Below are 22,040 nucleotides of genomic sequence, written 5' to 3' on the forward strand. Positions count from 1 at the left end.
GGAGGAAACCTCAGACCCTCGAATTAGCCCCTCCCCACCCTCCAGACCTTGGTAACCACTAATGTATTTTTTGTCTCTATAGATTTGCCTATTCTGGACATTTCCTGTAAATGGAATCATATAATAAGTGGCCTTTTGCATCTGGCTTCTTTCACTTGTGTAATGTTTTCATGGTTCGTCTGTCTTGTAGCATGTATCCAGACATCATTTCTTTTTATGGTTAGGCTGTATTTTTACCCCTACTGTACAGTTGGAGAAACCAAGACACAGAGGTGAAATGACTTTCCTGTGGTCAAGTAGCCTTCAATGTGGATGAAGCAAGATTTCCAACGCACATTTGCCTAATGCCAACTCTGCTCTTAGCTTAGAATCTGAGGTAGTCATACTGATGGGAGTTTATTAAACATCTTCTATGGTTCAGTCACTGTGCTGAGTGTCCTGTAAATTTGTTACCTCATGTTCATACATAATCTGCTTTCATTTGGGCAATCTGGTAACCATAATTGGGCATAACTGGGCAATGGTATTTTTGTCCTAATGTCTTCCATTTGCTCACTTCCGGTTTAATTGGCCAACTTAAGCTGCAGAATCTTAGGCTCTAGAATCTTCCTAAGCAAACGAGGCTAAAAATAGCATTGCTTTTCTTCTGTAGGAGTTGAGTGCCACCCCCATCTGCAGAAAATTGGCAATATCTCTGAGGAGCCCTTGCTTTTCCTGGGATACCCAGCATCATGGTTTCCTGTTTCCTGGAGTCTCTCAGGTAAGTGGAGAACCTTTTAAAAAGAGAACAGGGAAATAAGAAATTTGATATTTGAATTTTACTATATATTTCTTATAATAACTAGCCTTGAGGGCCTGCATCTCACAGATATTTTTTATATGCTGTGTACATATATGTAGTAAATTTGTTATTCACAAAGGCTGCTGAGGCCTGGGGAACTGTGTGCTACGGTGAGAGGTATTTTGGACTGAGATTCAAGTGACTTAGGTTCGATGTTGTGCTCTGCTATTTTTGCTGGGAAACATCTAGGACTCAGATTTTTTTTTTTTTTAAATAAAGATGTCACTGGATTGGTGGGTATTTATCATGGTTGTACAATAGAATCACCTGAAAAACTTTAGAAAATATTGTCCTCTGGCTGTATCCCCACAGACTGTGACTTAATTGATCGAGTGTATTTAGAAGTGACCTCTCTGGTCCCTTCTGTTCAAAACATCTATGACACACCTGTATGTTTTATTTGATACAGATATCAACCATGCAAAGTAAGTAGAACAAGTAGTATCGTCTCTGTATGCAAATCAGAAAACCAGTGCTTAATTCCTGGTGCTCACTTCCTTCAGGGCAGAGTCAGACAAAGGGCTTGGTGCTCTAGCATCGAGGCTGTTTTCAAACTTTCCTTAAGATGGTAGACGCCTTTAAAAATTCTTCAGTCAAAATCCTATGTAAAAATCTCAACATACAAATAGCCAACGGCAGCATTTTATTAAGAGAAATTTATTTTAGATGTTTGAGTTTGTAATATTTACACATTATGAGATTAATGAGTCTGTTTGGATAAACATCAAAATTTGAAATCAGATTTATGGATGATGGCTTGTACATCAGTCTCAGCATCTAGTTTATTTTGCGACTGGTTTTAGCTGCATAGTATTAACAAAATCTTGATCCATACAGGTAAGTAATGGCAATTGGTAACAGTTCTTCAATGCAGCTCATTTTGCAATCTCAGGATACTCTTTAAAGAAATTGATTCAGAATCTAGAAAGGGAAAGGAAGAACTTTTTGTTTCAAAGTTGAGTCGCTTAGGGAGGGTGGGAGGGAGGGAGACACAAGAGGGAAGAGATATGGGAACATATGTATATGTATAACTGATTCACTTTGTTATAAAGCAGAAACTAACACACCACTGTAAAGCAATTATACCCCAATAAAGATGTTAAAAAATAATAATAATCAGCCCAAGTTCTTCATTCAAAAAAAAAAAACCAAAGTTGAGTCGCTAAGGATATCTTGTAGTTTTTTATTCCCCCCTTAACTATATGTTAGTCCCAAATGCCCAGAACTTACAGTGGAAAGTAAAACGGTCTGTAATATGTTATTATGACAGTGCCACATGTGATGGCCCAACCAGGGCTAGAGCATTTGCCAGGCAGATGCTCTTAGACCCGTGCCTGGCATTTCACTGAGTGTGGTGTGTGTGTGTGAGCTTAGTCTGTAACTGCCTGTATAATTTTACATGAATTGACGTGTGCAGGCCTGCAGTCCAAAGACCCATGCAGAGCTATAAGCTTCTTCATCAATGACATAAACAAGTGTGTCAAAAAGAGTCAGAGAAGTCAGGAAAAGCTCCATCCTGAGGCTTCTGCAGAATCCAGCCATGAATAGAGCAGCCCAAGTCTCTTCAGGGTTAGTCTTTGGTATCTAATCTAAATTAGCATGGGTGCATTTTTTTTTAGCCATAGTTTAAAACATAATTTAAAAGATATTTCAAGACATAAAATATGTATCCAGTTTGTGAAAGCTGCAACATACTGCTGTAAAACCACAGGGGAATGAGAAATGCGGTTGGACCACTGGGTCACTTTAGGACCACAGCATATTTGAACACCAGGACCCAATGGGAGACACAGAAGTGGAGGTCACAGTCATATATTGAATTGGATTGAAAAGAGCAGCAGATAAAGCCTAAGTTTCCCCATGTGGTAAGCAAGTGTAAATCTAGCTGCCATCAGAAAGGCCCCTACAAGTACTGAAGACCCTCAAAATTGTGGCCACCCAGGCTGTACAAGTAGGGCTTCATTTGAGAGAAGTCCCTTTTGCAAAGTTTTTTTTTTCTTAATGCTTGGAATTTTAATTGATGCCCCTGCAGTTAATCTCTGTAATGATCTGTGATACGGAGGCCATCTCCCTTTAAGGGAGGCTTGGTGGGCTCACCTCCAAGCTGTGCATTATTTCAGAGAAATTGCCCACAGATTAGAAATTAGCAGGGTGGGAGTTGTTGAAAGCTAGATGTGGCCTTGCTACCCTCCGGGCAGAACTCTGGAAGTCTTGACAGGCCTTCAGGATTATGGTCCTGCTGAAGGGATTGTTTGAACAGAGCTACTCAGCAGGACGTTTCTCCAACAGTCCTGCTGTAAGGACTGGGGAAAGAAAATGTGAGTTATGAGGACGGGAGAGTCTTTGGGAGAGCTCAGCTGAAGATTTCCATCAAGTCTCCTTCTTCATAAGCCAGGTACTCATAAACCATTCTGCATTCTGTTTCTAGGGCCACGTAAATATATGTTAACCCGACAAAAACAAACAAACAAACAAAAACGAGAGTATCTTTTGTTTAAATGCCTTTCAAAATGTTCTGGGGTAAAGAGCTATGGTTACTTTAAGAGTGAGAGGTCTTTGATAAAATCGGTAGATGAGAAGCACACAGAGAAACACGAATATTAAGGGCTTTTTAATACTTATCGGGGCAACCAAATACATAAAGATCCATAGGAAAAGCTGGAGGATTTCTCTACCTATAGAGAAAACACCAGAGAAAAATTGGGAGTTAGTTGCCAAGAAAATCCCTGAGAGGAAAAAGCACTTAAGGGGATTCACAGTTCTGATATGCAGAGATTTCGTTTAAAAATCCCTCCCCAGTTCTTGCCAAGCCACAGGGAAACAGAAAGCCAGCCTCCCCGTCATTGAAAGAGATGGAGAAGCCCTGAGTATTAACATAGCAAGAGTGTCTCTGCCCTGCTCAGAATCTGTAGTAATCAAAAGAACCACGGTTAAACCCAGTAGCAGAAGAGACACTAAGATTTTAACTCTAGATGGAGCTGGTTAGCGAGTTGCCATTGAACCTTGGACAAGACTTGGATGCCGTGCAAAACTCAGGGCAGGCGAAATCCGTTTGGACCAAAGGATTGGTCAAGGCTAGATTAAGGTTTGTCACCTGTTACAAGTTAGAGAGGAAAAGGCACTAAGTAATACAGAAGTGTATATATTTCTTAAAGACTTGCTCCAAATTATTCACCTTTTTTTGGGTATGCACAGTTACATCTATGTGTGTTTTTTCAGTGCTTGAGTGGAAGGAAACTCAGTTTTCTCCCTAGAAGCAGTGTAACAAGTGAAGATGGCCACCTACCATGGCCAGCCAACAAAGTCTCTTTAGAGCCAGTCTGCTTGGTCAGGGGCTCTTTCTTTACCTCATGGAGTGCTTTTGTATAGTTGATACAAGTTATCTTTGAGATGAAAACACAGAGGAAAACAAAACTATTGAAAATGCCAAATAAGTGGTTAAAGTTGATTGCGGGCGGGGGGGGGGGGGATTCTTATTTTGAAGAGTAGTTTTTGAAGAAATGCAGATGTAATTAGAGGGATTATGGGGTTAGATGGTGATTTTTATGGCTCTTACGAAGGAGAGTTCTGGATCATTTTACAGGTTGATGGCCCTAGGTCAAGTGTCTGGTTTTAGTCTTCTGAAAAGTAAGGCTTTTCTTTTCCTTGATACACACAGTAATATGACTGTAATGCCTGTCAGCTACTTCGCTGAGAAATACAACCAGAAGGGATTGAGGAAATGAGAAAGAGAAAGGCGGCTGTTCTTGGGGAACTGAAAAAGATCCTGAATACAAACAACAAGAAGGAAGGGGGTTCAGAAAGTTTACTTGTAAGTGTGAGAAAGAGAATGCCCAAAGTAGTGATAGCTGAGGAATGAAAACTGAGACTCCCCTCAGAGTAGAGAAATATGTGATAATTGGGAAGGGTCATGGGATCAATTAGAGTACCTATGCCAGTGATCAAGAAATGAGGTGGGGCTTCCCTGGTGGCGCAGTGGTTGAGAGTCCGCCTGCCGATGCAGGGGACACGGGTTTGTGCCCCGGTCCTGGAAGATCCCACATGCTGCGGAGCGGCTGGGCCCGTGAGCCATGGCCACTGAGCCTGTGCGTCTGGAGCCTGTGCTCTGCAGTGGGAGAGGCCACAGCAGTGAGAGGCCCGCATACCGCAAAAAAAAAAAAAAGAAATGGGGTGAAGGAGGAGGAGAAATATGGGCAGGAAGAAAACAGGAAAGAGGAGGGTCAGGAGTAGGAGTGGGAGGGGCAGGAGTGGGAGGGGCAGGAGGGGGAGGGGAGGGGAGGGGAGGAGGGGGAAGAGAAGAGGCCAGGCTGGTATCCTAAGTATTGAACTTCAGGTGTCAATAAGGCAGGGCTGAGTTGGTGTAGCCCGCATCTAAACCACTATCCAGGTGATGCTTAATAAATATTTGTTGAATATTGAATGAATAAGTTAATAATTATCCTTCGTGTGAGAGAAAAAATGGAGAAGATTCTTCTTTCCTGGTTAGGATCTTCAGTTAACTATAAAAGTAGGTTAAAGCAGAAGATCATACAAATGATACAGACACACACCTTTAACAGTTTATTTTTAACTTAAAACACATGTACGTTCACTCACCAAGTTTTTGATATGGGGGCCAAGGACTTTTCTTTGAGCGTGAACCCCTGATTGTCTTTCTTGCACAAACCACACCCGTAAGCATTATCTGAGGTTTCCATCTGGGTTTCTTTAAAGTGAAATGGGAATCTAAAGACATTTGCAAAGCAATCTGAGTATAGAATGATTCTGGATTTTTATTATTTTTGCCCCTAATCATTTACAGTTGTCTCATCCACACCTAATTTGCCAGTTTTTTTTTGTTTTTTTTGGCAACTTGCCTTTATTGAGTCTTTCCAAAGCATTCAGCTTTGTTTGTGTAGAAACAACTACCAACTACTCTTTCTTTTTGCATTCTGCTTCATGGACCTGTGTACTATTTGAATATTTTATGTAATTACAAAGCCCTGGCATCGTCAATTTTGGGACCATGTTTAAACTCCATATAAACACAACTCATCTGGTAGATGCAGAAGAGTACAAGTGTACCAAGGAAGAACCTGCTGGAATCTTTTGTGGGAAGCCCGGTAGGAGCCATCTGAATGGTAGGCATACAGGCTAGCAGGAAATAAAATAGATTTTTGGAGGACTGCCCTGGCAAACCCACCCCTATAAAATGATGGCAGGCTTTCAGACAGTATTGATTTTTCTTTGTGCCTGGCACAGTCCTACACCTGGCTGTCATCCTCATCACTCAGAACTTGACTGTGGGATTTGCTAGAACCTTGTGTACCAAAAAGGGTTCAGTGGAGTCAAGGTGTGATCATCGAGCTGCCAACTACCTGTTCCTTGTATACTCGAGTGAATTTATATGACTCAGGTTAACATTGACACCCCTCTCACCCCGGGATCAGAATCAATGTCTCCAACTTGTAGAAACCCACCTTTTAGCATTGTCTTTTTCCTTCCCCAAGTTCTGTTTTTCCAACAGAGAATTCTGGGATGTACTTAGAAAACACTTTCCTGATGAAAGTGTCGGTCACAGCAGCACTTTGTATTTCTTGGTGACTGGCATTTCCTCTCTCTCATTTTTCTTTCTCCCCTCACTTCATTCTCTCCTTCCATTCTTTTATTCACTTGCTACTGATTAGCCCTGAGTTTGGACCAAGACGGCGCTGGTCATTCTGCTTGCTGCAAAGATGTATCGGAACTGTTTCCTCAAGAAGCCTACCATGGAGCAGGGGAATTTACCAAAGGGTCTTGTGTCTTAAAAAGCTGTGCTGTGGGGCTTCCCTGATGGCGCAGTGGTTGAGAATCTGCCTGCCAATGCAGGGGACACGGGTTCGAGCCTTGGTCTGGGAAGATCCCACATGCTGCGGAGCAACTAAGCCCATGTGCCACAACGACTGAGCCTGTGCGTCTGGAGCCTGTGCCCCACAACAAGAAAGGCCGCGATAGTGAAAGGCCCGCACACTGTGATGAATAGTGGCCCCCGCTCGCTGCAACTAGAGAAAGCCCTCGCACGGAAATGAAGACCCAACACAGCCAAAAATAAATAAATAAAATTTAAAAAAAAAAGAAAAAGAGCTGTGCTGTGACAGAACACCTCACTTTTCCAGAGACCCCAGTCCAGAAAACGCAAATGGCTGTGATAATTGAGAGCCTGGAAATAAGCAATAAAAACCAATATGCAATTAGAATAGGTGTCCGTAAGTCCATGCTCTAAAATGGAAACATTTACTCCCCGAAAGCCAGGCAGGCCTTTTCCCTGAGCCGGTTTGATCTTGGCCTGGCTGCAGCTCGGTTGTCTAACGGTTCCCGAGGCCAAGGCGGACCCGAAGGAAGCCGAGTTAAGAGGCGCGGGCTCATCTGTAGGAAGGTAAGCGAAGCCTGCCTGCCGGTAGGGAGGAGCTGGCCAAGGGCCAACTGGATTCAGAAAGCCTCAGGCTTCCACGGTGCTCTCAGGCTGCTGTGCTCCAAGGCCGCCACCTTATGCTGCACAAATGGATTAATACTCACTCTGGTGACCCTGAGCCGTCCAAACAAGGTTGTTAAGCGCGGCATACTCTGTATGAGAAAGCAGGGCAAAGAAACAGAATGTAATTTTTTTTTAAGTTTGGGATTTCAGTGGTAAGCTTCAATTATTTTAAAATTTAGACTGTTGTCTAGTGAGAGTGGATGCATGAAGTTTTACTGTATCCACTTATCTTCTGATTATTTTTTTGCAAGCAACGACAGAAGGTAAAACATACGTGTGAAGCCACAGCCTTATACAGACTGCGGAAGAAAAGTGATGTAATAAAATGGCAAATGCTCGGTTTCAAGGTGTGTTGTGTCCTAGGAGGCCCCAGAGCACAGTGGTTAAGGGTCCAGGCCAAGAATCTGACTTTTGGCATTGAAATCAGGCTTTGCCACTCGTTAGGTGTGTGTGCCCTTCAATAAATGACTCTTAGCCTTTCTGTGCCTCAAATTCCTCCCCTGAAAAATGGGTATAATCAAAGTGTCTGATAGGATGGTTTTGACAATTAAATGAAATAATACTTGTAAGCGTTGAGATCAGTGGTAACCACGTAGTCTTCTGGCTAATGTCATTTGTAACCCATCTCCTTCTCTTGCTGCCTTTACCCTTTAACTGCTGTCAGAGGAAGGCAGAGGGTTGAGCTGAACACAGTAAAATGCACGCTTAGCAAAAATGTTTGATCCGCAGAGTGCAGGTGGAGATTTCACTTCGATGCTAAGATTTTGGCTCTCTTTTGTGAAGGTCAGTATAATTTTATTCGTGATCAGGTTGCTCCCAGAATATCTCTTGGGTTGTATTAACTGAAAAGGAAAAAAGTAAGGTTTTTTATTTATTTTTTGCTCTTTTGCTTGTTTTGTGACTTAATATGCTCAAGTGGCATTGAATTCATTGAGATAATCCGAGGTACACAGAGGCTGTGACATGATCCACCCTCACTGGAGTCAAGGATGATTGGGGGAGGGGGGGTGGGAAGGGGTTGGCCCAGGCGAATACACAAGGGCAGAGTCCCAGTTCCGTGATGTCAATCTTGTACCAAATTTCAGCGGGCATTATTTTCTACAGGAAATGAAATGTTAGAGTGTTTCAAATCTAGAACAGGGCTGGGTAAACGGCATAACTTTTGTTGTTGTTGTTGTTCTGATTGGTGTGAAATGTTGGGCTGCTTCTCCTGCAAGGTGAATCGGAAAGTCTCGCTAGAAATGTGGCTTCCGCCACCGCTTGGAGGGGAGAGTGTGATTTGTTTGCCAAAGGCCCTGGTAGCCTTCAATCTGTCAAAACGTTGCAAGCTGGGAGCAGTTTGCCAAAGCAAACTATCAAAGTGGAATAACACACGAGTCGCACACACACAGACACGCACATGCTCTCCCATTCCCCAAACATTAATTTCGAATTGGGTCAGGAGGAGCAAGAGTTTGGGCCAGATTGTCAGTGTTTTAAAGAGCTGTGGGCACAGCTATGGACTAGCAATTAGACAGGGATGTGGGAGCAGGCTGAGGTGTCCTAAAACGGAGTCTATAGAGTAGGGGTGGGAACCTTACAGCCCTTGGCCGAGTTTCATCTGGCCCCTGGGGTTATATATTGCTCTGGCTTGTGTGATTGCAGCCCAAAGAATAATTTCCCCTCTGGGAGAATTTATTCTATTCCATTCAGAGCAGAGCCCATTTACTAACTAAGGTTTTATTCCAGCAAGAATTTTATTGGGTATCCCTATGCATTTTAGCCTCACTGGGGCCCAGCTTGATGAAGAGAAGAAGCATCTGAACATCTAAACATAACTTGCGTAGCATTTTTGCAACAAAAGCACCAACAAACATTCTGCTGCCAGACCTTGTGTAAATCCTATGGGGATGAATTTTTGGAACGTCACGTAGAGACTCAAAAGCACACTGATTCTTATAAATCCCTCATAAAAGAGCTTTGCAAAGCTCCCGAAGTTACTTTGGACATTTTGAAATCCATTAATCCACTCTCTTTCCACTTATCTTGAAATTTCACAGGTCATAAGAGGATGAAGCCTCATTCATTAAATCAATGCTCTTCCTATGTAGCAGATACTTTCCGAGGTGCTGGGAGATAAAGGAGTAACAAAACAGACTCCCTGATCTCATGGACCTTATATCCTAGTGGGCAGAGGAAGAACTTTAAGTGAATAAAGACATCCTATGTGAAATGGAAAGTGCTATGGAGAAAGAGAAGTAGGCTGGGCTGGGAGAGGAAGTCCTGTTTTATGTAGGGTCAGGGAAGCCTTATGGAGAAGAGACACCTTTGGGCAGACACCTGAACGTGGGGAGGGAAGGAGCTGTAACCATATCTGGGAGTAGAGTTGACCAGGCAACCCTGGAATGCAGTCCCTCCAAGACAACAGGAAACCTAGAATTTTCCCTTCTCCCATCTTTCACTCCCTCTCCCACTCCAAGTCCCCCGACTGTTATGGAAGTGCAGCCTGGGATGAGTGGTTATGCAAAACAGCTCCTGATTGCATTACACATATGTGGCTTAGGTGTGTGCCAAGAACTTTGAGGGGCTGAGGTGTAACGCATTTCTGGAGCTGCTGTTTGTTTTCTTAACAAAACCACACCAATCTGGTTTTCTTTTTAAATGAGTAAACAGTGCCAGAATGTGTTACAAATGATTCAGATTTGTAGGCACGGCTTCATAAGGTGCTTTCTTGCGCATGAACTCGTTTGAGGTAGGCAGGGCGGGTTCTATTATTCCCATGTTACCGATGAAGAAACTGAGGTGCAGAGGTGCTTTGCCCAAGGTCATGTAACCAAGGAGCATAAGGTTGTATCCAGTAAGGATACAACTAGAAAAATAACTGTTCTTTTCCCATCACTGTGTTCACACCCACTCCTTTTGATACCCCTGCCCCGTGCCTGGAAGACAGCTTAGGCAGTTTTCTGGTCCATTGCAGGCTTAATGAGCAGTCTCTCTTTCAAGTATCAAAAGGCCCCAAAAGATGTGTGTATGTGAGGGAGGGGGTGGCTTTAATGGTTGAATGCCCATCCTTGTAGAAGTTTTAGTTTTCCTTCAGTAGCTTTAGTTTTCGTTTTCCTTGAGTACTTTTTGGGTGAATCTAAGGCATCAGTAACTTCGCCATCCAGGCGTGCACCCTTCGCCCCCTGTGTGCCGAGCAGCACACAGCACACAGTGTGTGCCTGTGCTTTGGACAGTACAGAGAGAGAACATTTCCATTGTTGTAGAAAGTTCTCTTGGACAGCACTGGCCTAGAGCCTCAGCAAGTTTTAAATCATTCTTTGATTCTTTTCACCACTAATTTTATATTTTTCTGAATAGATTCCTTACTTGGAAGGATTTCATGTACAGATATGCTACATTAAAAGAAAGTCTAGTCAGATATAAAATCTTCAGTCTCTCATCCAATTTAAAGCTTCTTTCTTCCCCCCATCCTGGGCCTGGTCTGGCCTCAGACCCCTGTAGTGGGAAGAGAGGGCTTGGCTGTTTCTTCACACTCCTAGTTCCCCTCTGTGCCCCGCTCCATCTGGTCCTCATTAGTTCCTCCAGGACAGAGCAGGGGAGGGGACAGATAGCTGGGCAAAGAGGATCTCAATAGCATCGGTGCCCGCTGTCATCTGGTGTTGCTGTCCTGGCTTGGCCGGTGTTATGTTGTGGATTCTCCTCTCAGGGCCCTTTGGTTGGTCCTTTGGAGAACCTCCCCCTCACTGGGATCTCCTGTTGCTCATGCCCTGGTTCAGGCTGTGCGAGAACTGGCTGCCTCTTTATCCCGCCTCCCCCAGCTCCCGGGCCCCATGGGTACGCACCACACATCACCTGTCTTTTGGTGAGCGATCTGCATTGATGAGGTCCTTGCCAGAGGACCTGAGTCCTGCTTTCCATGGGAGAACCCCAGCTTTCCTTGCCCCTTTAAGCTCCAGGTATGTAGGCTGCTCCCACCCCAGCCCTCTCGCACTGCTCCGCCCTCCTAGACACTCCAGCCAGGTTTTGGCCTTTAAATACGTTTCAGGGGAAAATCAAGCACCGCTCCTTATACCCCAAACCCAGGGGGTCCAGATCAAGCTCTCGAATGGTAGCCCTCCTTGTTTGGCTGGGAAGAGTTCCAACTTTTCCTCCCCTAGGGGGAGTGGAGGGGCTGTGCTCAGCATTCCTGCATCCCTAGCAAACTTCTCCCATTCACCAGCCCACACCCTGCTCCTTGCTCAGCCTGAAGGTTTAGGGTGAGGGGCTGCGGGACAGGATGGGTGGGGGCAGAGGGAGGCACCTCCGTTTCTGGTCCTGAGTACACGGTACAGCCCTTCTCTTTGGAACGTGTGTGTATGTCATCCCGTTGGTTCTTAGCTTTGGGACTTCAGTGCAACTCTAAGACAGCAACAAAAAGGATGCATGGAACACCTTGGTACATATCCCTTCCCCCTGCTTCTTGTCCCACCACACGGTCTTTAACCAGTCCGGCCACATCCATTCTGTGTGTTCTGCTAGGACCGGTCTCATTTGCAGGCACAGTGAGGGTTAGGGTGGAATTTAGGGTTCTCAGAGATGGTGGGAGCTTTTCTAGCTCCACAGGCCTTACCCCCCAGATTCAGACAGGTATTCCTCATGCCCGCCTTTACACAGTGAGTTTTCCTTTGGACAAGGGCATGTTTCACATCTCTCAGTTATGTTAGAGGCCTCAAAAAGGTTGAGAAGCACTGGGTTACCTAACTGCCCTCAGGGTTAAACCCTTACAAGAAGGATTCAAGGGCTTCCCTGCTGGCGCAGTGGTTGAGACAGCTGGGAATGGCGGAGTTGGGATTCTGGCCTCGATGTGTTTGAATCCAAAGCTTCACGCTCTCCCAGCATACCCTGCTGTCTCGGGGCCAGCTGGTTCCTATTTCTACACCTTCTCTTTATTTGATGACAAGCCTTAATCAGGGCTGGTGACAGTGGGGCTTAACACAGCTAATCCCACCCATGGAGAACATATCTGACACTAAAAGCCCAAGGACGGGCAGAGGAATGGTTCTGAGGAAAGCCTGGAATGAGGGAGAGGAACTTACCTGGGAGAAGCTGCTCCCCCTTCTGGCCTGACCTTACCACCCCCACGAGGACCAAGCATGCACGAGCACTTACTCTGTGCCAGGGCACGGTGTGTTATCTGATACAGGCCTCCCCAGACCTCCAGCCAGCTTCTGTGGTATCCCCATCTTACAAGGGAGGAGACTGAGGCTCAAAGAGGTTAAATGCCCTGACTTGGAAACCTTGCCGGTAAGCGGTAAAGTGGGGTTTGATCCCAGGTCTGCCTCATGCCACAGCCCCGCCCGCAGCTGTCTCCTCTCCTGCGGGGCCCTTTGCATCTTCACTGGGTCACATCCAGGGCCTGGGTTGCACTGTGCTCTCCCTTCCAGTGACGAGATGGAGATGCGCTTTCTGCTGGACACTGCTGCCTGGAACATACTCACAGCCCTGCCTGTTGCTGTTTTTCTTTCTCAGTGTCCTGGGTTCCCTCCTGCTGCTTGGATTCCAGCTCGTCTGCCCACAGCCCTCCACTGAACACAGAAAGGTAAGCCACGGCCGTTCAGAGGCTTTCCTTCTCTGCCCGAGGGCCTGGGGTTGGACCAGTCATCACCGCCTTGAGCTTTGTTCTATTTGGAGGTTGGGTCACCGCTGATTCTCAGAGGAAGCACCATTCGTAGGATGTTCACCAGTCTCCCTATCCTTCTGAAGTTCTTGATCTTCAGAATGAAGCTGGTGCCCAGAGTCAGTCTCTGATCCGAAAGCAGTGCTGGCTTTGTAGCCCGTGTCCATTAGAGTGGGGCGGTTAAGGAGAGATGAGCGAGCAGACTCTACCTCCCCTAGGGCTGGAGGAGCTTCGGCGGAGCCTTTACCCCCGCTAGGGGCACCTCAGGGGGATGTGTGTGGATGGTTAGAGACAGAGCTGCAGCTAAAGCTGAGGCTGTAGCCAGGCAAGAGCGCCCCTCGGAGGGAGCCATCCATGATCTTCGGTTAGAAGGACACAGCAGCCAGCGGCCAGGCGGGGGGCGGGGGGAGCAGGGAAATAAGGACCCGGCCCTCTTTTACCTCCTCCCCTCCATCTCCTGCTGGTGACTCCCTAAACCTGAATCCAACCAAAGGACAGAAGACAGAAAACTCCCTTAATGCAGTGCCCAAAGGCCAGCCTCCTGGGCAACAGGGCTGGGTGGAGAAAGGTGGACAGAGCATCTGGAGGGACAAACGGACAGTAGCAGGCATGCTACTTGCTCTGTGTGTTTCATAGTAAAGGAATTACTCACTGCTGCCTAAACAAGCCCAATGCTGTCCTGCAACAGAGCACTTGTGTGATTAATATTTCCTGAGAAACAGATGCATGATATGACTTTGGGAGGGTCCCTAAAATCCCTTTCTCCTACCTAGGAACTCCTTATGTCTACAGGTAATGAAATGCAGATACTTCTGAGAGGACTGATAGGTCAGTCATTTGTATCTAACTGTGACTGAGTTGGTTGGAACCTTTCCTAGAGGGGCTTTTCATAGGAGAAGTCCAGGAGAGAAGGGGGGCAAGAAAAGAGTATGTGTACAGGTTTGCCTAGATATGCTTGGGAGAAGCATATCTTCTTGGGAGAAGTTCTTGATGTTCTTATCTGATTAGTCTGATTTATCTTAGGTCTGTGGATTATGTTCTGACTTTGTCTTTCTGGACCAGATGTGAACCTGTATTGTGTCGTGTCCCCCATTAGGGTGTCAGCTCCATGAAGGTGGGATCTTACCTGTCTTGTTCACTCCCCAATTTCCACCTCCTGGAATACAGCCTGGCCTGTTGTAGGTGCTCAATAAAATACTTGCTGAAAGACTGACTGAATGAATGGAAAACCTGGCCAAGATCTAAGCATCATTTTGTTGGAGTCACTTGGCAATTTACACCCCTTTTACTGTACTGCATCATCCCCATTCATGATTTCAAGAGTCAGAGAGGACAACTATGATAGATTGAATGCTTGTGTCCTCCCTTCCCCCCAGGTTGGTGTGTTGAAACCTAAACCCCTATATGATGGTATTTGGAGGTGGGACCTTTGGGAGGTGATTAGGTGATGGAATGGGGTCCTCATGAATGGGATTAGTGCCCTTGTTAGCGTTATGGGAGAGCTTGCTGCCCCACCATGCGAGGATGCAAGGAGAAGTCTGCACCCCGGAAGTCGGCACTGTGCTGTCACTCTGACCTCGGACATCTAGACTTCAGAACTGTGAGAAATCAATTTCTGTTCATTATAAGCCACTCAGTCTATGATATTCTGTTTTAGCAGCTCAAACGGACTAAGACAAAAATCGGCACTGAGAAGTGGTGGTGCTGCTATAACAAATACCTAAAACGTGGAAGTGGCATTGGAATTGGGTAATGGGTAGAGGCTGGAGGAGTTTTGAAGTGCATGTTAGAAAAAGCCTATGTTGCCATGAATGGACTTTTAAAGGCGATTCGGGTGAGAGCTGAGAAAGAAAAGAGGGGAGCTCAATCTTCCCAGAGAATACCTAAGCAATCCCGAATGAAATATTGGTAGAAATATAGAGGTTAAAGGCCATTCTGATGGGGTCTCAGATGGAAGTGAGGAACACGTTATTGGAAACTGGAGGAAAGGCTGTGCTTGTTATAAGGTGGCAGAGAACTTGGCTTGTTTCTGTTCTGGTGTTTTGTGGCAGGTAGAACTTGCAAGTGATGAAATTAGATATTTAGCCAAAGAAATCTAAGCAAAGTGTTGAAGGAGTGACCTGGTTTCTCTTGACTGCTCATAGTAAAAAGTGAGAAGAGAAAAATGACTTAAAGATGGAACTGTTAACTGGAAAGGAAGCAGAACACAGAACTTAAAGATTTTGGAAAATCTTCAGCAGATCCGTATTGAAAAGATTGAGAAAGCCTGTCCAGGGAAGGATACTACGGGTGTGGTTGAGAGACTGTTTGATAAGGCAATTAGTCAGTTATCTTGACAGACGCCAGGAGCTATTTATTGTCCAGGACAGTGGAAGAATGCAAAGGGGGCTGCAGTGCCTTCCAGATCTGGCTCATCTCTGCATCACCTCGCTTGGTGGTTTCCACTCCCCACACTCACTCCGAGCTCCTCAGCTGCGCCAGGAGCTGCTCCAGTGGTCCGGGGAAGGGTGTGGGCCGTGCCCAGCAGAGCCTTGGGGGCATGACTGCCTCCACCCAGATTTCAAAGGACAAGGCTTGAGCCCAGGTCCCAGGACCCCAACCTTGGAGAACCACAGTGGGGGCAGGGCAGCCTGGAACTTTGGGGCCTCAACCTGTGCAGGTAGGACCATGGGCCCAGTGGGCCTGGAAGGCAGAGCGTGGAGCCAAAGAGGATTATTCTTAAGCCTTTATGGAATTTCCCCGGGTGGGATTTGGACTTTCTTCTTTCCTCGTTCTCCCGTTTGGAATGGGAGTGTCTCTCCTGTGCCTGTCTTACCATTGTATTTTGGAAGCACATAACACGTTTGATGTCACATATTCACAGCTGGAGAGCAATCTGCTTCAGGAAGAATCATACCTTGAGTCTCACCTATATCTGATTTAGGTGACATTTAGATGAGACTCTGGGCCTAGAGTTTAATAATGATGCTGGAACCAGTTAAGACTTTCAGGGTTATTGGGATGGAATGAATGTATTTTGCTTGCAAGAAGGGTGTGAATTATGGGGGCCCAGGGATGGAATGCTATAGACCAAATGTGTCCCCGCAAATTCATTTGTTGAAACTTAATTCCCCAGTGTGATGATATTTGGAGGTGGAGCCTTTGGGAGGTGATTAGGTCAGGAGGGGATAAATGCCCTTATAAAAAAGGTCCCAGAGGGATCTCTAACCTCCTCTGCTATGTGAGGACACAGGGAGAACATTGCTGTCAATGAACCAGGAAACAGGTTCTCCTCAGACACCAAATCCACAGGCCCCTTTAATCTTGGACATCCCAGACTCCAAACTTGTGAAAAATAAATTTAAGTTTTCCATAAACCACACAGTCTATAGTATTTTTGTTATAGCAGCTGGATCAGACTAAGACAGCTGTCTGTTTTCATTATTATGTTGTATTATTTATTAGTGTTCAGGGTTAATCAGGGTTGTTAATCCTAATAGTTGAATCAATCTACCAGTGTTCTTTTTATTTTTTGCTGTTATTCAAATAGACCATCATACCTGAAAATGTTTTATAAATGGTCAATTTACTTTGCTGTTTCTCTTAATTTTTCAAGTTAGCCTGAATGATATAAATGTAGCCTGAACAAAAGGTTCACAAAAAGTTATTGCCTCCATATTTCTTTCTTTTTCTTTTTTTTAATGATGTTTATTCTTTTTACCAAGCTGCACCATAATGTGCTTGGTAAGCCTCCATATTTCTTAAAGAAAGTATTTGTTCTGAGAAATTTTTAAAAATGATTCATGACTTTAGAATGTTGAATTTAAAAATTGAGCAAAAAGTTTCACATTGTGGTGCATGGTTCCTCCTTGTCCAAATATTAAAAACTTTGCAGTAGAAAGTTAAATTAAATAAATTATTTTTTCAAAATAATGTATAGATTCCTTTACTTGGAAAACATGCATTTTAGGACAGTTCTTTAATATAATTATATACATTTTAGCTGCCAGGATCATTGTCATTGTCATTCACCCCAGAGAGGAAAAGACTCAGTGCTTTCTTGGGTGGTGAATTTCTTCTTGACATTCTATTGGAGCTCTGTGGAGCTGTGACTGTCATCCTGCCTGGCTATATCCCCCAAATCCTGGAGCACAAGCAGTACTGGCAGTAGTAGCATCCATTTATTTCTGCAACATAAGAAATAAGGAGATACTTATTAAAACAGGGGTTGGAAATGTTTTTCCATAAATGACCAGTTGTGACTATTTTAGGCTTTCTGGGCTACAAAGTCTCTGTCACAACTAGTCAGCTCTGCTTTTGTAGCACAAAAGCAGCAATAGATAACATGTAAATAAATGTACATGGCTGTGTTCCAATGAAACTTTATTTACAAAAAACTGGATTTGCCCCATGGCCCGCCATTTGCTAGGCAGTGCTCTAAAGTCGGGTAGAGAGAGGTTAACTGTAATTACTGTATATGTGTTTTGAAGTTGGAAATTGTCTCCTCCTGGACCTTAAGGAACACAAAGGATTTGAGAGAAAAAAAAAAGTATATTTTTTCATTAAAACCTAAGAATTATGATTGCTATCCAATTGTTTTCATTACTTAGATAAATCATAATTGAATTCCTGCTGACTGTTTTGTGGCAAGGTCCACACTCAATCTGTAGTAGAGAGCAGCAGCAAGAATTAGAAAACCATTTATGGTAAATTCTTAAGGGACAGCATTACTGATTTGTGCAAACTGTAGTTTAGTATGCGTATGAAAACTACCCTCTAAAATACATCTCTTTTTCTTTCTCATTTATTATAGCGTGTCCAACTTTAGCATATGGAAGCATTTCTACAGTGTAAGTTATTCTGAGGAAAAGACATAATTTGTAAATGCTGTCAAGTAAACTATGCATTTCTAAATGCTGCTTGGGTGACTGCATACATCTCTGTAAAAACTGTCCCATAATAGTGCAGGAAAAGAGGACTCGGGTGCAGAGTGTAGGTAGCCCGTTTGAGATATTTCTATCCAGAAGTCTTTCTCTCACTTCTGCAACATGGATGGCATCAGAAAGGATTGCTCAGCCTCTGTTCTTGGTAGTTATTTAGTGACACGTGGCAAATGATTTCATTTAAGAAACTCCCTGTGGCTTCATTTGCTGATAAGGTAAGACCAAGAACAAAAAAATCTTGACCAAGACTTTAATAAAAACCATATGTTATTAGTACGGGAAAATATGTAGATTGCAGAAAGCTTTTAAGTTAACGAAACTGTTCTGTCTGCTTGACAGACATTCACTGAGCAAGTTGTTTTATAAGTCATAATGTGTATGGTCAACATAATCTATTTAGGAAAGAATCATGAAACATCGTATTTTATTCCTACAAATGGAAAAACATACATATAATTTAATCACAGCTGCTTAACTTGTTTTCTTTTTAAAGTTTACTTTTTAATTAAAAGTATGCATGTTTATTACAGAGAATTTAGAAAACAATGAAAAACAATGAAGAAGGAAATAAAAACTCACTCCTAGGGCCACCAGCCAAAGAGAAGTGCTCTTCAATCTGTTATTTATAGAAACTTTAAAACAAGCAAACAAACTGAAAACACTCAGACACACTACAGAATGAAGGAAGGGTGAAGTAAAATATTTGTTTTGCTAACTGATTCGCAAGCCACACTGTGAATAGCAGGGGACCTTGTAATGGGTTTAGAGCCTACTATTACTGTGTTCAGCTATTGACCTCAAATTGCCTCTTGACAATGTCCTACAACTGGATGTTGAACAGAAGGCCTATAGAAGGACAAAAAGAAGTTTTAGGTAACATAAAATTTCTCATATTATTGCTCCTGTATTCAAGAAGGGAGAAAACAGTAATGTTTCCAGAAGGAAATATATGAAAATGTGCTGATGATTTGAGGTAGGCAAGGATTTCTTAAACAACACACCAAAAGAACTAACCATGAAAGAACGGGACTTCATTGAAATTGAGGACTTTTGTTTATTGAAATACACCATAAAGAGTGAAAAGATAAGCCTAGACAGGGTGAAGATATTCACAATAATATGTTTGACAAAAGATTCATACTCAGATTGTATAAAGAAACTACTAATCATTAAGAAAAAGTTAAGCAATTCAATTTTAAAATGGGCAAAAGACTTGCAAAGTCACTTCACGTAAGAGGGTATTCTAACGGTCAGTAAGCATATGAAAAGATGCTCAATGAAAATCATTAGTTAAGTAAAGCATTAGTCCCTAGGGAAGTACAAGTTAAAATGAGACACCACCAGAATGGCTAAAATGAACAACACTGACAGTACCAAGTGCTGATGAAGATGTGGAGCAACAGGAACTTTCATACATGGCTGGTGGGAGGTTAAACAGTAAACCCCTTTGGCAGCATATCTTAAAGCTAAACATAGGCGCTTTTTTTTAACAACCTGGCTATTCTACTCCTAAGTATTAATATTAACCCAAGAGTGATGAGTGCATGCCTCACCAAAAAATACACATTAAAAACGTTCATAGAAGTTTATTTACAATTACTTAAAATTGGAAATAATCCAAAAGTCTATCAGCAAGAGAATGGATAAATAAATTATAATATGTCCATATAAGATAACATTAAACAACAATTAAAAATTGGACGTCTGTTTCCAGCCAAGATGGACCAACAGGGATCGGATTTACTCTCCCATGTAGGATAAGAGCAAAATGGCCAAGATAGAGCAACAGGGACCAGATTTCCCCTAATCCTCTGACCTGAAACAACCAAAAGAACATAAAACCAAACAACATATATAAAGCAGTGTTTTTCAAAACACTGGACACCAGGCAACAAAAGACAGTGATCCCTCAGAGATGAGAAACAAATCAGTTGAATGTGAAAATTTCCCCAGCTAATTGCTGGGGACATGGGAATACAGGCAGAACCTTTTGGCCTCCTTGAGTTAAGGAGATGGACTTAACAGTCCAGCAAGATCAAGATGGAGAGAGTCTGCAGGGCAGAGTACCAGAGAGGAGAGAACTACACAAAGGGAAGACTGCAAGAGATCTGTAGGACTTTCTCCTCAAGGATACAGTGCTGCACTGATCAACACATGGGTGAGGAAACAGCCTGAGGCCAGAAGAGAATTGTCAGACAGGATTAAAGGGAACAATGTCTGGTACTCACGCAGGAACAGGAACAGTGACTCTTCCCAGCAGCCAGGCTTTATAAACTCATAATCCAGGAGGCATTGGAGAAAATACTCAGGAAGCTCTTGCCTTGGTACTGCATTGCTCTGGATATGACAAACAAGTCATAAAAGCACTACTGAAAGGGTCAAACTGTTTCTAAATAACTTAGCTATCTTAGCACAAGTCTCAAGAATATAGGAATATGAAAATATCCAGCACCCAACAAGGTAAATTTTACCAACAAGGTAAAATTCAAGATGCCTGGCATTTAGTCAAAGATTACCAGGCATGCACAGAAGCAGAAAAACATTAGCATTATTCTCCATAATGAGGAGACCAGTCAATGAATTGAAACCAACTCAGAATGACACAGATGTTAGAATTTGAAAACAAGGATATTAAAAGTTATTAAAACTGTATTCCATATATTCAAAAAGTTACGTAGAGGTTTGGAAAATATAAAAAACACCCATGTCAAACTTCTCAAGATGAAAATGAAAAATACACTGGATGGGATTAATGGAAGATTAGACAGTGCAGAAAAAAAGAGAACTTGAAGATATAGCAATAGAAACTTTCCAAAAAGAATCTAAAAAAAATGAAGAGTATCAGTGACCTCCGGAACAACTTCAGGTGAGTTTTTATATGTACAGTTGGAGTACCAAAAGGAGAAGAGGTGGGGGGTGGTGACAGAAAAATATTTTTTAAAATATTAGGAAATGTTCCAAATTTGACTAAGACTATGAGCCCAAGAATATCAATGAACTCCAAGCACTAGAAACATGAAGAAAATGGCACCCTTACACCATTATCCAACTGCTTAAAATTAGTGATAAAAAGAAAAATTTTAAAGCCGTTAGGGGAAAAAACATTACATCCACAGAAACAAAGATAAAGATGATAACAGATTCCTTGTCTGCTGTCACTCATGCAAGTGAAGCAATATCTTTAAAGTACTGAAAGAATACAACTGTCAACCTAGAATTCTATACCCAGAAAAAACAACTTTCAAAAAATGAAAGTAAAGATGTGTTCAAACATAAATGCTGTACCACACCTGTACCACAAAAATTGTTAAAGGAAATTCTTTAGGCAGAAGGATAATGATATCAGATAGAAATATAGACCTATACACACAATGAGATGAACCAGAAATAATAACTGCATGGATAAATATATAAGGTTTTGAAAAATTATTTAAATCTCTTTTAAAGATTGACTCCTTAAATGAAAACAATATAATGTGTTGTGGAGTTTATAACATATGTTTAAGTAAAATGTGTGGCAACAATAGTGTAAATGCCAGAAGAAGATAAATGGAAGTATAGTATTGTAAGGTTCTTATAATATATGTAAAACTGTATATTACTTGAAGGTAGACTGTGATAAGTTAAAGATGTATACTATAAACCTTGAAGTAACAATTCAAGAAACACAACAAAGAATTTTAGCTCAGAAGGAAATAAAATATCGTCATAAAAATACTCCAATAATTCAAAAAAAGGCAGAAATAGAAGGAAAAGAGATGGGACTAGAAAACTAGAAAACAAATAGCAAGATGATAGACTTAAATATAATTATATTAATAATCACAGAAGCACCTCAACTAAAAGGCAGACTTTGACAGGTTGGATATAAAAAGCAAGACACTCAACTGTATGCTGTTTACAGGAAACACACTTCAACATAAAGACACAAATTAGGTTAAAAGTAAAAGGATGGAAAAAGATATACCATGTTAACACTAGTCAAAAGAAAGCTGGAGAGACTCTATTAATATCAGATACAGTAGATTTCAGAGCAAAGAGTATTACCAAGGATAAAAAAAGTCATTTCATAGTGGTAAAGGAGTCAATTCATCAGAGGACATAACAATCCTAAACATTTATGTACCTCATAATAGAGCTTCAATT

The 22,040-nt window shown here is 42.7% G+C and overlaps 1 protein-coding gene across 1 annotated transcript in view; it reads left to right on the plus strand.

The window, feature by feature from the left end:
• Window positions 1-650: 650 nt before the first annotated feature.
• THSD4 (thrombospondin type 1 domain containing 4) overlaps window positions 651-22,040 on the plus strand; it is a 542,551-nt gene continuing 521,161 nt past the window's right edge. Inside the window, exons 1-2 of the mRNA XM_060153293.1 lie at window positions 651-760; window positions 12,825-12,894. Coding sequence (XP_060009276.1) covers window positions 732-760; window positions 12,825-12,894 — 99 coding nt within the window. The 5' untranslated portion in view covers window positions 651-731. The remainder of the gene's footprint in view (window positions 761-12,824; window positions 12,895-22,040) is intronic.

This window comes from Lagenorhynchus albirostris, chromosome 1 (genome assembly GCF_949774975.1).
Source record: "Lagenorhynchus albirostris chromosome 1, mLagAlb1.1, whole genome shotgun sequence".
Taxonomy (NCBI): domain Eukaryota; kingdom Metazoa; phylum Chordata; class Mammalia; order Artiodactyla; family Delphinidae; genus Lagenorhynchus; species Lagenorhynchus albirostris.